The sequence below is a fragment of the Artemia franciscana genome, chromosome 15 (assembly GCF_032884065.1).
Source record: "Artemia franciscana chromosome 15, ASM3288406v1, whole genome shotgun sequence".
In the NCBI taxonomy this organism is placed as follows: Eukaryota; Metazoa; Arthropoda; class Branchiopoda; order Anostraca; family Artemiidae; genus Artemia; species Artemia franciscana.
In genome coordinates, this window is record NC_088877.1 from 3,433,709 (window position 1) to 3,446,655 (window position 12,947).

A 12,947-nucleotide genomic window follows, 5' to 3' on the forward strand; every position below is an offset into this window, starting at 1 on the left:
ATAATATTCTACCCATAATCTACACTTTTTTAAACTTTCGCTTTTATTTCATTTCTGATAGCAAGTTCAAGTTCCAATAGAGTAAAAGACTATAACTAAAAAAAATGCGCTAAGAGCAACCGCAATAATCTCTGATAACATTCTCTAAAAGTAGTACTTAACATGGAGGTGCATACCAAACTTAAGCAATTACTAGCTATTGATTTTCCCTTGTGTGTGTCAATGGTTGCAGCCATATGAGAGCACGCAATTCGTTTTGTCATTCTAGTATGCACGAACAAGGGATTCTCCTTGCATGCAATAGGCTATCATGTGAAATGATAGAAAACTTTCTTGGTCCAGCTAGCGCTCCATTCTATTGAAGGAGAATCCCTTTCTAGTCCTAATGTGGACCAAAATCTTCATTTAATAAATTGTCCTGAGAAAAAAAAAGAAAAACACACTGAAAGAAAATGAAATCTTTTAAAATGTTATGTAACATTCCGCGTATACATCGTCATTGCGGAAAACTCACGTGTGTACCGTTGTTACGTAGTACCCACGTGTGTGTCCCATGTGCGTGTTACAACCGAGACTTCCCCGATTGACTAACGGTCTCTAACAGCTCCTATTAGGTAACGCCCCCCCAAAAAAAAACCCATTACGTAATAAGCATCTACTGGGTGGAATCGCTCGCTAGGGGCCCCCTGGTGGCTAGGCTATTATCCCGGTGAAATTAGAGGTCAAGGCACCCGTAGGAATTAAATGTTAGGGCCCCTGTCGGTTAGGTTAGAGGTCAGATGAAATTGGACGCTTGGGGTTCCGATAAAATTGGATGCCAGGACCCCCAGTAAAATCAGATTCTAGAGCCCTGGAGGCTAGTTTAGGGGGCCCAGTGAAATTGGATGTTAGGTCAACTAATGAAATTGTATGGTAGGGCCCCTTTGGAATTGATTGCTAAAGGGCCTGGTGGAGTTGACTACTAGGGCCAGGTGCGTTGAAGGTTCCCTAGTGGCCGTCCCTAAACTCTAATAAATCCTATTAGATAACAACAAAAGAAATCTTGATTCGGCGGGCCCCTGAACATTTTCCTCGCCCTCTCAGATTTTTTAAACAGTCAGACAAAAAGCACTCTCTATTATGTAACAGGAACCTGCATCCTAAAATAAACATTCCCCGTTCCGTAACGTGCACCTGTGTCTTGAAGAACTATTAAAAAATGTCTGGATCGGGATTAAAAGGGATACCTGGCTTGCAGAAACTGAAAATCCTACACTACTATTGATTAACAGGTGATTGATTTAAAATCTTTCAAAGGAGACTCAAACTTTTATTTTTAATGGAGTAATCCGTCCCCAACTTTTTACGATCATACGATCGATATGGATGGACCGAGATGCATAAGAAATACATTCTTCTTTGTTAAGTCACCGTTATTGTGATGACACTGTTAAGTTTGCGCTACAAATCTGACACATTTCTGTTTTTTCAACAATTTCAGTTGATTGAAGGTTCACCTTGAGTTTTCGTAATGATGTAAAATAATTATTTCATAAAATATGATATTTTGTCTTCAATAAATATTTATAAACTTAAATCAAAACAAGACCCCATATCTTTTACAGGTCTTCATTGGATCTCCAGCAGACGGAGAACTTAAAAGTGGAGATCAAGTATTACGGATAAATAACACCGACGCGACAAAACTGACGCATCAAGAAGCACATGATATCCTAAAAGATGCTGGCACGAAGGTTACACTTGCTGTTAACAGGTAATAAGATATATTAAGTTGAACAATTCAACCACATTTTAACAGTTAAACAAAATAACTGTATAGAGTGTTCGTAAAAATAGAGACACAACTAAATCTAGGTGAGAGGGAAGCGGGATTCACTATACCTTTGTACAGTGTCAGTGAAAAAAAAATTCCTCCTAGTGAGAATTGATGAGTACCTTACTGATCTGTCAATTCATTGTCATTATCACAACTTTGAAGTTAAAGCATTTTAACCACAGTGTCAAAAACTGTTATACTAAAAGTAACGTTTATTTTAACATGTTGCGCTAACTTGAGGAAGAAGTTGAAGTTAACATTATTAAATTAATAGTACCTCAATACATTTTTATTCGACTAAATATATTTCGACTATATATATATATATATATATATATATATATATATATATATATATATATATATATATATATATATATATATATATATATACATAGATATCATGAAAAGAGAAATCACCAATGCAACAGCACAAACACAAAAAAAAAAAAAAAAAAAAAAAGAGACAGAAGGAGAAAAGGAAGACTGTTTTCCTAAATTAGTGACTAATATAGACCAGCACTTGAATGAGGCCTTAACCCTACTCATCCATACAATCACATAGGTCAAACAGCATAGCCACACACAATCAACCATAAAGAATAATCCATGGACAGGCAGTCATGTCGTCAATAAGTATAAGTCGTCATTTACCAAACAATAGAAAAAATAATGTAGACAAATAATTCAGAGGCAACAGCCAACATAAGGGCTCATCAGGAGAATACACTGGCCTATATAGGGTTTCGCCACTCTATAAGGCATTTTTGCTTACATGATGGTGCATTTAAAAAATGTTTAGCTATGAAATTATAAAAGTCAGAAGCTATGCTTTGAATATGTTGATATGAAACAAGACTATGGAGAAAACTTACCTTTTTCTACATATGTAAATTTTAGAATCTCAACAAAAAAAAAAGACGATTCTTGTTTTGTAAAGCACCAAAACTGTTTAAAATAGTTTTTTTATGCTTCATTTTAAATTTTAATTTCATTTTTGCGGAATTTGTTTTTCTGCGTGCTTATTATTCCCGATTATGAGTTGTGCTGTGGACTCTTCTTATTTTCTTTATTTTTTTAGTGTATTATGCCAAATCGGATGAATTTTCCATTTCTCGGAGTGGCCGTTAGATTGTAACAGTTGTTCGTTTATTATGCTAAGTTTCTTTCTCCCTCATTTATAATCTCTCAAATTAGCTATTTAAAATAATTTTTTTTCTCCAAAATTAGCTTTTAAGTAGATACCCCCTCGGTTCCAGAACGATTGTATGATAATAAAGAACCTACCTGAGCATACAGAGAGTAATACAAATAAAAAAAAAATATTCTTTGTACTACCATAACACTTGACACAAAAGAACCAATCAAGTCTTGTGTTCCTTCCAAACGTTAAAATTTGACGCAGGAAGAACATTATTGGCTTAGGGAAACCCATTTAAAATAGACCTTGATTTTATACCCTTTTCAACACTGGAGTACTGGATGCCGATCTTTCTTTGGTAATCAGTTTGTTTCCTTTTAAGAGGGTAGGAAAGAGATCTTTATCATAATCGGTTTTATACGTACATTTGGTCAGCTTTCTCTCGTGAACTATCCTTTTTTATCAATCACTTTTAAAAATATGTTCTTAAACATAAAATATTCAAATAATGTTGGTGGAAAGATTCAAGGAAATACCAGAAATTGAATTCTTCTGGCCTAGCAAGCTGAAGTCCAATGCTGAATCTTTACTTATAATCTTTTAAAATGATTCTAAAAACACCAAAAATAAAATTAAATAGAAAACAAACAGAAGCATTTTGGAACAAAAAAAAAAAAATCGAGAAGAATAAAATCGGACCTTCGGTGGCCGGTTTTATGCTCTTACGGGTCTAAAGCCGTGATTCTCAACTTGAGAAACATTTTTCGCGCAAATGATGTAACATTCATATACATTTACAGAGAGAAAAAGATACATGAGTGTTGCAATAACGTCATACAGTAAAAAATATGCCCCGAGGGTGACCTGAAAAAAGATACCAAGTTAATGGCCTCTTAAGCTTCCGTCAGATAAATAACACGTAACATTTTGATTATTAAAATTTAAATATCGCGTGGGGGACATCGGGATTATAGAAGTGCCTAGGTAGGGCTTGGCGCAAAATTAGTTGGGAGCCACTGGTCTAAAGTCAGGGTAGTTGCTTGCTAATTTTCGACTCACAGGCATCTAAAGTCCAGCTATTATCCGGACTTGAAAAAAAACGTCCTGAGCCATTAGTGACACAAAGGGCATTGAATCGACCTATCGGTTACTGGGTCTTTCATATAGGGACAGGCGGCAAGCCTATCACCCGACCTTACCCTCATAGATATCGACTCCTGGATCCCGTATTGCCAAACTGAGTAAGGATACATTGTGCTAAGACATTGTACCCTTTGAAAACTAATACATACCATAGGTGACGGGATGAGATCTTCTGGTATATAAGTTAGAGCACTCATCCATACTTTCTAACATAAGTAGAAAAGGAGCTAATGAGGCAGTACTCTGGTAACCTGCACAATGAATAATGATTTAGGCTATAGAGCTTAATTGTTACTGATGCCGCAAGTTCTGCCCTTATTGTGGCCCTTGTTATTATAGTCCTTGCTATATAGCTCTTGTTATTCTATATATTTCAGTTCAAGTGTTAAAGATAAGAAATAATAATTTAAAATCGATTGATAAACCAAAATTTGCAGCAGCCAATAGAGTATAGGGGGGGGAGACAGGAATGGATTGCAGCCAATTTCTAATGAAAACAGGCCTGGCGGAAAAATTATTATTTATTAGTTGCGTTTGGATTGCATAATCACTAAGAATGAATATTGAAGGAAACTGAAACTTGTTTACGCTAAACAACAATTTTGCTGCTAAGACAAATTTCCATCCGCACTCCAGGCAATTCGTAGCCATAATGATTCCAGAGTAGATCACAAGAAAAAAATAATTCGGCTTCTCGTCAAAAAAAGAATAGTTTGTGACGGTAGAAAATTGTTGAATACCTTGGTAATATGAATTGCTCACATATACAAATTATAAATATATAATAATGTTTAAAATTGATTCTTTTTCAGCTTCCAACGATCCTACCATCTAGAAAACCGAATTGTTTTTCTTATAGTAAACTTCTAATTTATTTCATGCCAAATCAATTTCCAAAAAAAAAAATACCTATAATAGAACTTATAATTAGGCCTGTATCGTTTGCCTAGCTTATGCTTTCAAGCCAAAAGAGCTCTGAGTGGCAGACCCAAGTGATGAGGCGTTCTCGTAGGGTCTTCGGGAAATGCTGCTGAACAATGTAAGCCTGAAATAGGAGTGAAAAATACTGTGTAAGCAACGGTGTGGCGAATGGGAGGTGCACGGAATATACCCTACTGGATCCAAGGGCTTTACGAAGTTTGAATAAATGAAATTGGACTTCTACGTTTCTTCGTTACCACGAACTGTAAGTGAGGAGTGACCCAGCTCAATAGTGACCAAAACTAAGAAACGGAATTTTGATACCAATAGGTATATAAAAAAACCAGATCTATGCTGATTTCAAATATATAAGTTTTATTAAGTTTAGTCTTACCCATCAAAGGCTACGAACCTGAGAAAATTTGCCTTACAATTGAAAATAGTGCAAACCAACCTCACAGAATCTTAACAAAAGTCACATCGTCAGATTTAGCATATCAGAGAACCCTATTTTAGAGGTTCTATCTACAAGAATGCGGAAATTTGTATTTTTGCCAGAAGAAAGATAACGGATCCATGTTTGATTTTTCGATGTTTTCTTTCCTCCCAGGGGTGATCGTATCGACCCAGTTGTCCAAGAATACCGTGAGATGGCTTATTAAAACGAAAACTAAAGTTCCAGGGCCCCTTTTTGAGTGACATAAAAGATTGGAGAGTAACTAGGAATAGGCCCCATCCCCCACCCTTATTTCCCCAAATTCGTCCGATAATAGTTTTGAAAGGTCTTTAAGTTATAAAATTGCTCATTGTCTACGTATAGTATTTGTTATTGGCAAGCATGCACAAATTGTAGGGTAGGAAGACAAATTTTCGACTCGGTGTTTTTTCACAGGGGAGCTTTCCATGGGGAGAGAAGTTTCCAAAGGGTGAACTAGTTGGAGGAACCTATAAACAGGGGGAATTTGCCAGAATTCCTATTCAAAATTCTTTTCATATTTCTTGTTTTCTCTTTTTCGTCTCAATTTTATACGTGGAGCTGTTAAGGGTTAATATCCTGGGTAAAATTTCACCGGGGTTGAATTGTCAAGAAGATATATCCATAGAAAGAGTATTTCTCCGTGAAGGTGGGGCCAAATTTTTGGAGATGATTTAAAAAATGATCAGAAATTCAATAAAAAAGTTTTATAATTGAAAGTAAGGAACAACATTGAAACTTAAAACGAACAGAAATTATTATGTATACGAAGGGGGTTGCCTCCTCCTCAACACATCGCTCTTTTCACTAAAATTTGAATTTTGTCCCAATTCCTTAAGAAAGGCTCCTGAAACACAAGGGTCCTTTAATTGGAACAATAAGAAACTTTTTTCAAAAGTGCAACAAAACTTTAGTGTAAAGAGCGAGGTGCGTAGGAAGAGGCAAACCCCTTCGTATACGTAATAATTTCTGTTCGTTTTAAGTTTTAATGTTGTTCCTTACTTTCAGTTGAAGTAACTTTTTTTCTCTCTCATAAATAAATGGATCCAAGATTAAAGAACCAAAAATTAAGGAAAACGGGTTAGACTGCGAATAGGTGAATTTGATTTCAATTTTGATAAACTTTTCAAAGTTTGATGTGGGCTATGACTGTTTAATGGCCCAGCACAAGGAGTGAATCAAATTTATAGCAAATGGATTCTATACCAGGTTATTTTCATTCGATATTGTTAAAGCTTTCGATAGAGTATGGCATCGTGGCCTACTGAAGAAACTTTACGCATATGGTGAGAGAGAACGTCTGTTAAAGGTGATTGATATCTTTCTCTCTAATTGTTCATTGACCCGACTTGATTTATTTACAAAAAAAACAATGAATACCATATTCCCGTACTGCCAACACGCCAGGGGCTATTAACGGCCAGTGTAGTAATTTGATACATATTTAATCTTTGATTAGAAGATCACAAAATCTTTGACAAAAAACGTCTTTTTTCTAATAACATTAAGCAGAAAAACTAAACAAACAATAAACAAACAAAAGCTAAACAACAAAAATGTAAACAATTTTCTCAATAAGATATTTTGAGCTGGAGGCATCCCCCTCCTACGTCTGATATTTTTAAGATATATTTTTAGTCTTTGCTTTCATAATAAAGGCGTAGATCAGAAATACACTTTGAGTCCAAGAGGGATTAGACATCAATTTCCATCCGTCTCTTCCCCATAACTAATTCTATACTCGTCTGAAGACTCAATGAAAGTTATGATCTTTTGGCATTAAAATCTACTTTTTGAGGCATCTGTCCCCTCCCTACCTACAAAATGATCTACCAATCCTCCTTCATGATAGCTTATGTACGACTGAACACTTTTCTTCAGTATTTTTATTTTTCTTAATTTCCCTTTGGCTGTTGAAATTTGCACTTGGAGAGAATTTTCTCTGGAGAATGTAGGAATGCTTGAAAGAATCTTGCGATGGGAGGGAGGATTTAGCAACCTCTTTGTACGTTGCAATGAAAATAGATAAATTATTTCTTTCATCTCTAGAAATTTGTATAAATCAAAAATGTAGTGTTTTGAACTAAATAAATTGACTGTGATATCAAAATAAATGCTGTGAAATAAATGTTTCAAACATTTTAAAACACATTTCTTGTATATATAAAGTTATTTAGTAAGAGAATAATAAAGTAAAATAGCTGAATGGCTTTTCAACTGATGATAATTGACAATTACGCTATCGACGTTTCGGCCAAATAACATAGTAAAACGCGACGAAAAGTATTTACACTGAAATTCTTTATTACACATTCTAATTTTAGGCGTACTAAATTTTTTATTGTTGTAAAAAGTAGAGTTAAGAGAAAGAGTAAAACTTTACCGTAAAGAGCGGGGCGTTGATGAGGAAGCAGCCCCTTTCATATACGAAGTAATTTCTGTTCGTTTTAAGTTTGAATGTCGCTCCTTACTTTCCGTAAAAAAAACTTGTTTTTTTATTTAATATCGTTGAGACATTAAGCATCTAAAACGAAAACAACGTGGATAAATGTTGTCCATTGTTTCAAATGTTGATACTAAGAAAATGTGTTGTCTCATTTCCATGCCATACTGAATAATAAAAAAAAAGATACCACGATCTCATTTTTCTATTAGCCTAATAATTTGAACAGTAGACTAATCAAACACGTTTTTCAATTAGCACAGAAGAGGGTGCTCAGAGTTTTCTCCTGCCCATCTTTATATAGTTTTTATATTTTCATATAATATTCAGTATTTCTTCCAAACTTGTCAATTTCTCTTTATTTGAATCAATTACCCCCTCCCCCTAAAATTGATTCATCCCTAACTGTACTAATATGTTTAGATTTTTAGACTGGTAAGCTGATTTACATAATTATTAAAAACTATGTTTATTACATATTTAAAAAATAAAATCTTATGTAAAAACTGTATATATATAAAAAATGTACATAGAAAAAATCATATAAAAATTGTTATTTATCAAAACTTATTTTAATTATCATTATTTATTTGTTTTCCAAAGATTCTGTTTCTGTTTTCTTTTTTTTTTGCTTTATACTTTAAATTTTATATCTTCAACTTTTAATTGTTTTCTTACTTTTGCTCGGTTTGTTTATTTACGTATCCTACTTTACTGTGACTTGGTTACATACGTGGACGATGAATATACAAATACAGTATACAACCAATTTAATTCTAATTTCTTTTGAAGGGCAGCTAATGGTATAATTCCACCCAAGGCAACTCCACGAACAAAGACGTCTACAACGAAAACAGTTTCGTCCGATGGAATGACTACATATATGACAACAACACATACCAGTTCATCGCAATCAAACACAAGGAAAGTCACGACTGTAACCGGGCAAACCTTTCCAAAGAAGTTTGCACAAGTCGTCCAAAGTCCTTTGGATAACTTACCAATGAGTGTTTTTGAGGCAGCTGATAATCTGCTGGAAGTTGAAGAGGACATGGAGAAGGAGAGAGAGAGGGCTCTTGTAACTAGTCAGGTACTTACATACTTTTTTTTTACTTATACACGGGGTTTCTTAAAAAAAAATAAGCAATAGCAAAAACCAATAACAAAAAAAATACAAAAAAAGCAATAAAGCAAAACACTTTACCCTTTTTAAACTTTCGCTTGCTTGGAGTAACCCCTTAAATACTAAACTCTGAAATATTTGCGATTTCTAGGCTTATATTGTTGAAGTAATTCATCTAACTTGTTTTTTATCACAGTTCATTGTAAATATCTCACCAGATAGCATAGTATCTTTTGCAATTTCAAATTATCTCATAAAATCATTAGAAGTTTTTCCTTATAAATTTGTTTATTAATACTGAAAACTGAAAATAGTTCCATTTTAAGAAAATGAGTTAAAATTTTAAAAGGTACCCCGGAAACCAAAATTTTTCTGGAATTTGTCCAAATGTAATCAGTTCTGCATCGAAGCGTCTGACACCGTATCCAAAGTATATTTTTTTGATGAATAGGAATCGGGATTAAACTGCGTCCTGCCAAAAAAAGTAGAAGTATTAAAGAATTTGCAGTGTAGGCCCACATTTTCGATAGATATTGAATATCAACAAAATAATAACTGAGAACCTTATTGACAAATATTATTGGAAAGGATGGCAGGAGTGCCATCCTTTCGGTCCTTCAATATTTCTCCAGTTCTTAAGATTTTTGGCTTAATAAAGAATCGGATACCAAGTTAAATTCATAAGTTGCATAAAGAGATCTGAGCATTGTTGTTGATATTATTCAATACAATTTTTGTGTAAATTCTAGCCAACTTAAAATAAAGGTTTATGACGGCTTTCGAAGTAAGCTTTTGATTTAGCAGGAATTTCTAGGTAATACAATCGAAAGAAGCCTTCTGGGAAAGATTAAAAGCCTTCTTCAAACGATTACATATGAATAAAAGTGGAATAAGACAATAAATATACATTAGAGGCATCACTCAGCTCTCTTTATAACTGACTTTTTAAATTATTTTATTTGCAACTTTTACGTGAGGGTTTGCTTAATGTGATGTAGAAAGAATGTATTTCAGACACACAGGATACACATAGTGTCCTTTGATTGAGTTTAACGTCCTCCTCAGCGTTGACTAAAAGCTATTACTTAATAACCTAGCCCAGTGGTGGGCAAAGTGCGGCTCCGGAGCTGCATGTGGCTCTTTGGTACCTTAAGTGCAGCTCTGGCGCAAATATCCACGAAAGGGGCTATAATATTTTCATTAAAAAAAAACTTAGTGAGAAAAAAACGCATCTTATTTTGATAAATTAAATTCTTCAATAAATGGGGAACATGCATAATTTTTGTATTAAGTTCAAAGGTTTCAAGAGCAAAACACATATTTTAAAAAGAATCAAAGAGTTACCATTGTCTTTCAAAACCGTTTTGAATTGAATTGAATTAAACTTCATAAAAAAAAAACTCAATTTAATCATTTTACAAGTAACCGTCCAAGAAGAAACACAGCTCTGAGGACAAATGATTACAACAATCAATATCAATATCTTCAATTAATAACTCAAAAAATGTATATAGTTAATAATAAAAAGCCTAATAAATACCAAAAATCAATATCTGTCGCTTAAAAATAATACATCTATATATTCAAATAAATAAAAATAAAGAAAGACCACATAAATTATGGTTCCTTATCCTCCCCTCCCAATAAATACTGCATTGACATTTTCTTAAATTGCTGTAGATGTTCAGCCACTTTATTACTCGGCCGAAGCACATTCCAAGCGCTCAGTCCCAAATAGCGAATCAGAAACCCTGCCCAAGCACTCTACCTATGTCAGTAACAAGGTTATCCACGTTTCTAGTGCTATACTCATGTAAGCAAATATTACTCTCATAAAAATGAGAAAAAATATCTGTGCATATATCATTCAGACATTGATATACAAATTTTGCAGACTGGCAACTCTTGAGCTGTCCAACATTCATCACTCTTAGCTTTCTATAGCACGTCTCTGCATCACTAAAAACTTTCACATATTCTCCAATTATTCTCACCACTTTATTTTTTTAAATTTGAGTACGTTTATAACTAGAGTAGAAATTATTAGACTAACTGTTGCATGATATAAAATAAGTAAAATATTATTCGGAAGAAAATTTTTCAAAAGACGAATAACTCCAATTCCTCTAGCCACTTTAGTAGCAACTAAATCGCTGTGCCGTTTCCAAGATAAATTAAAATCAAGATAAAAAAAACCAAGGTATCGCTATTTGAAGGAAAAAATTATTCGCGAGATACTTGTTTACTATTGTATCATTCATCAAGAAGTGCTTCGTGGGCAAACATTTCCAGAAGAAATTTGTAAATTTATGGAATAGATGATTACCATTATCAACTCTATTTTAGCTAAGGCTCATAATTCAAACAATTCTTATTTGAAATTGACAGTGAATAGGCTGAACTTCTCTTCATAACTAAGTAAGTTGGTTATCTAGATAAGACGTTTTAAAATGTGTCGCGTCTCTTTTTCCAGCAGTTAATGCATTTCACCTTAAGAAAGGCGTTCACTCTTGAGAACTAACAGACGATCAGTGGATCCAGAAGTTTTGTGTCATAGTAGATGTTACATCTGACCTAAGTCAGCTTAATCATAAATGATAAGGGGAAGGAAACTTAGTTTTTTCAATGTTAACATTCGAAAAAACATCCGTTTTTGCTCAGGATTTGAAAGGGCTCCAAGCCTGCTGAAGAATTTCAAAAAAAATAATTCATCTATTGAAAAACACCATTTCAAAACAATATTTTCAAATATTAGGGAAGCATTTCTCAGCAGGTTTCAGAAACTTAAAAACAGAAGAGCAGCTTTATCATTTGTTAAAAATCTTCTTAATGCTACGATAAACGGGTTGACGTTTTCTTCCTTTGAAACTGACATTATTAGCTTTAAAATACAGTTGATGGATTTAAAAAACAAGGAGATTTGGCACACTAAATTTGAACACAAAGCTTGTGTTGAATTTGAAACATTATAGAAGAAAAAATGGGATCTTAGTTCACATCACAAGTGGTCTGCTTTGAATGGCTTTGAGAAGGAAGGCATGAGCAGTTTCAACGCTTGGGATAGTATTCCTGACTCTTACGATCGGCTGAAATAGCTTGCGTTTGTTTGTCCCCTTTGTAAAGATGATGATGAAGACTTGGATCATTTTCTCCGGAAATGCCCGGTGCTCTTGGATTTACGGGAAATTTATTTGCATGGGATTAATTTGATGCTTCCGGGTATTCTTAAAAATAGTAACTCAACCACAATATTTCGAGTGGGAGTATATATACATAAATTTTTAATAAGAAGAAAAAGTTTTATATGATTAATTTCTTTTGTAGTTAGATTAGGTACTTTTTGCGTTGAATTCTGTTTTTTTTTTGTGCGCGTTCGTACTGTTGTTAATTTCCTTGCTTGTGTGTTATTTATTTATATTTTTGTGTGTATATTGCCGACGGGTTTTTGTAATACACCTATCTATCTATCTATCTATCTATTATCAAGAGTAAACGGAGAAGTCGTCATATTGATAAGAAATTGGAATCATGCCATGAAGCAAAACACAATTATATAAACCTGACTGACTGAAACCTAACAAGGATTTGAATTAATTTAAACATTGAACTAATGCAATTCAAAAAAACTTTGAATTGCATCAAAAGTTTGTTTTTATACATTTTTGTTATGTTTATGTTTTACAAAAAAAAATATGGGGGAAGGATCTACAGCCCCCCACCTTAAAGAACACCAAACATCTGTTTTTACATCGCTGGTACTGATGTGTTCTCTGTTTTCTTTTTTTTCTTCACTGCTGGCAGGGCACTGGAACATCATAGAGAGCTATTTAAGAGAGAGAGCTGTTATTTAACCTAACAAGTTCACTAAATAAGCAGATTTGGCTC

At 33.8% G+C, this 12,947-nt stretch overlaps 1 protein-coding gene across 8 annotated transcripts in view; it reads left to right on the forward strand.

Moving 5' to 3' along the window:
* The window catches only part of LOC136036712 (inaD-like protein), an 80,032-nt gene that overhangs the window by 26,765 nt on the left and 40,320 nt on the right, over positions 1-12,947 (forward strand). For all 8 annotated transcript variants that reach the window (XM_065719041.1, XM_065719040.1, XM_065719044.1 and 5 more), the window contains exons 2-3: positions 1,605-1,753; positions 8,732-9,029. In XM_065719041.1, the coding sequence (XP_065575113.1) occupies positions 1,605-1,753; positions 8,732-9,029 (447 nt within the window). The remainder of the gene's footprint in view (positions 1-1,604; positions 1,754-8,731; positions 9,030-12,947) is intronic.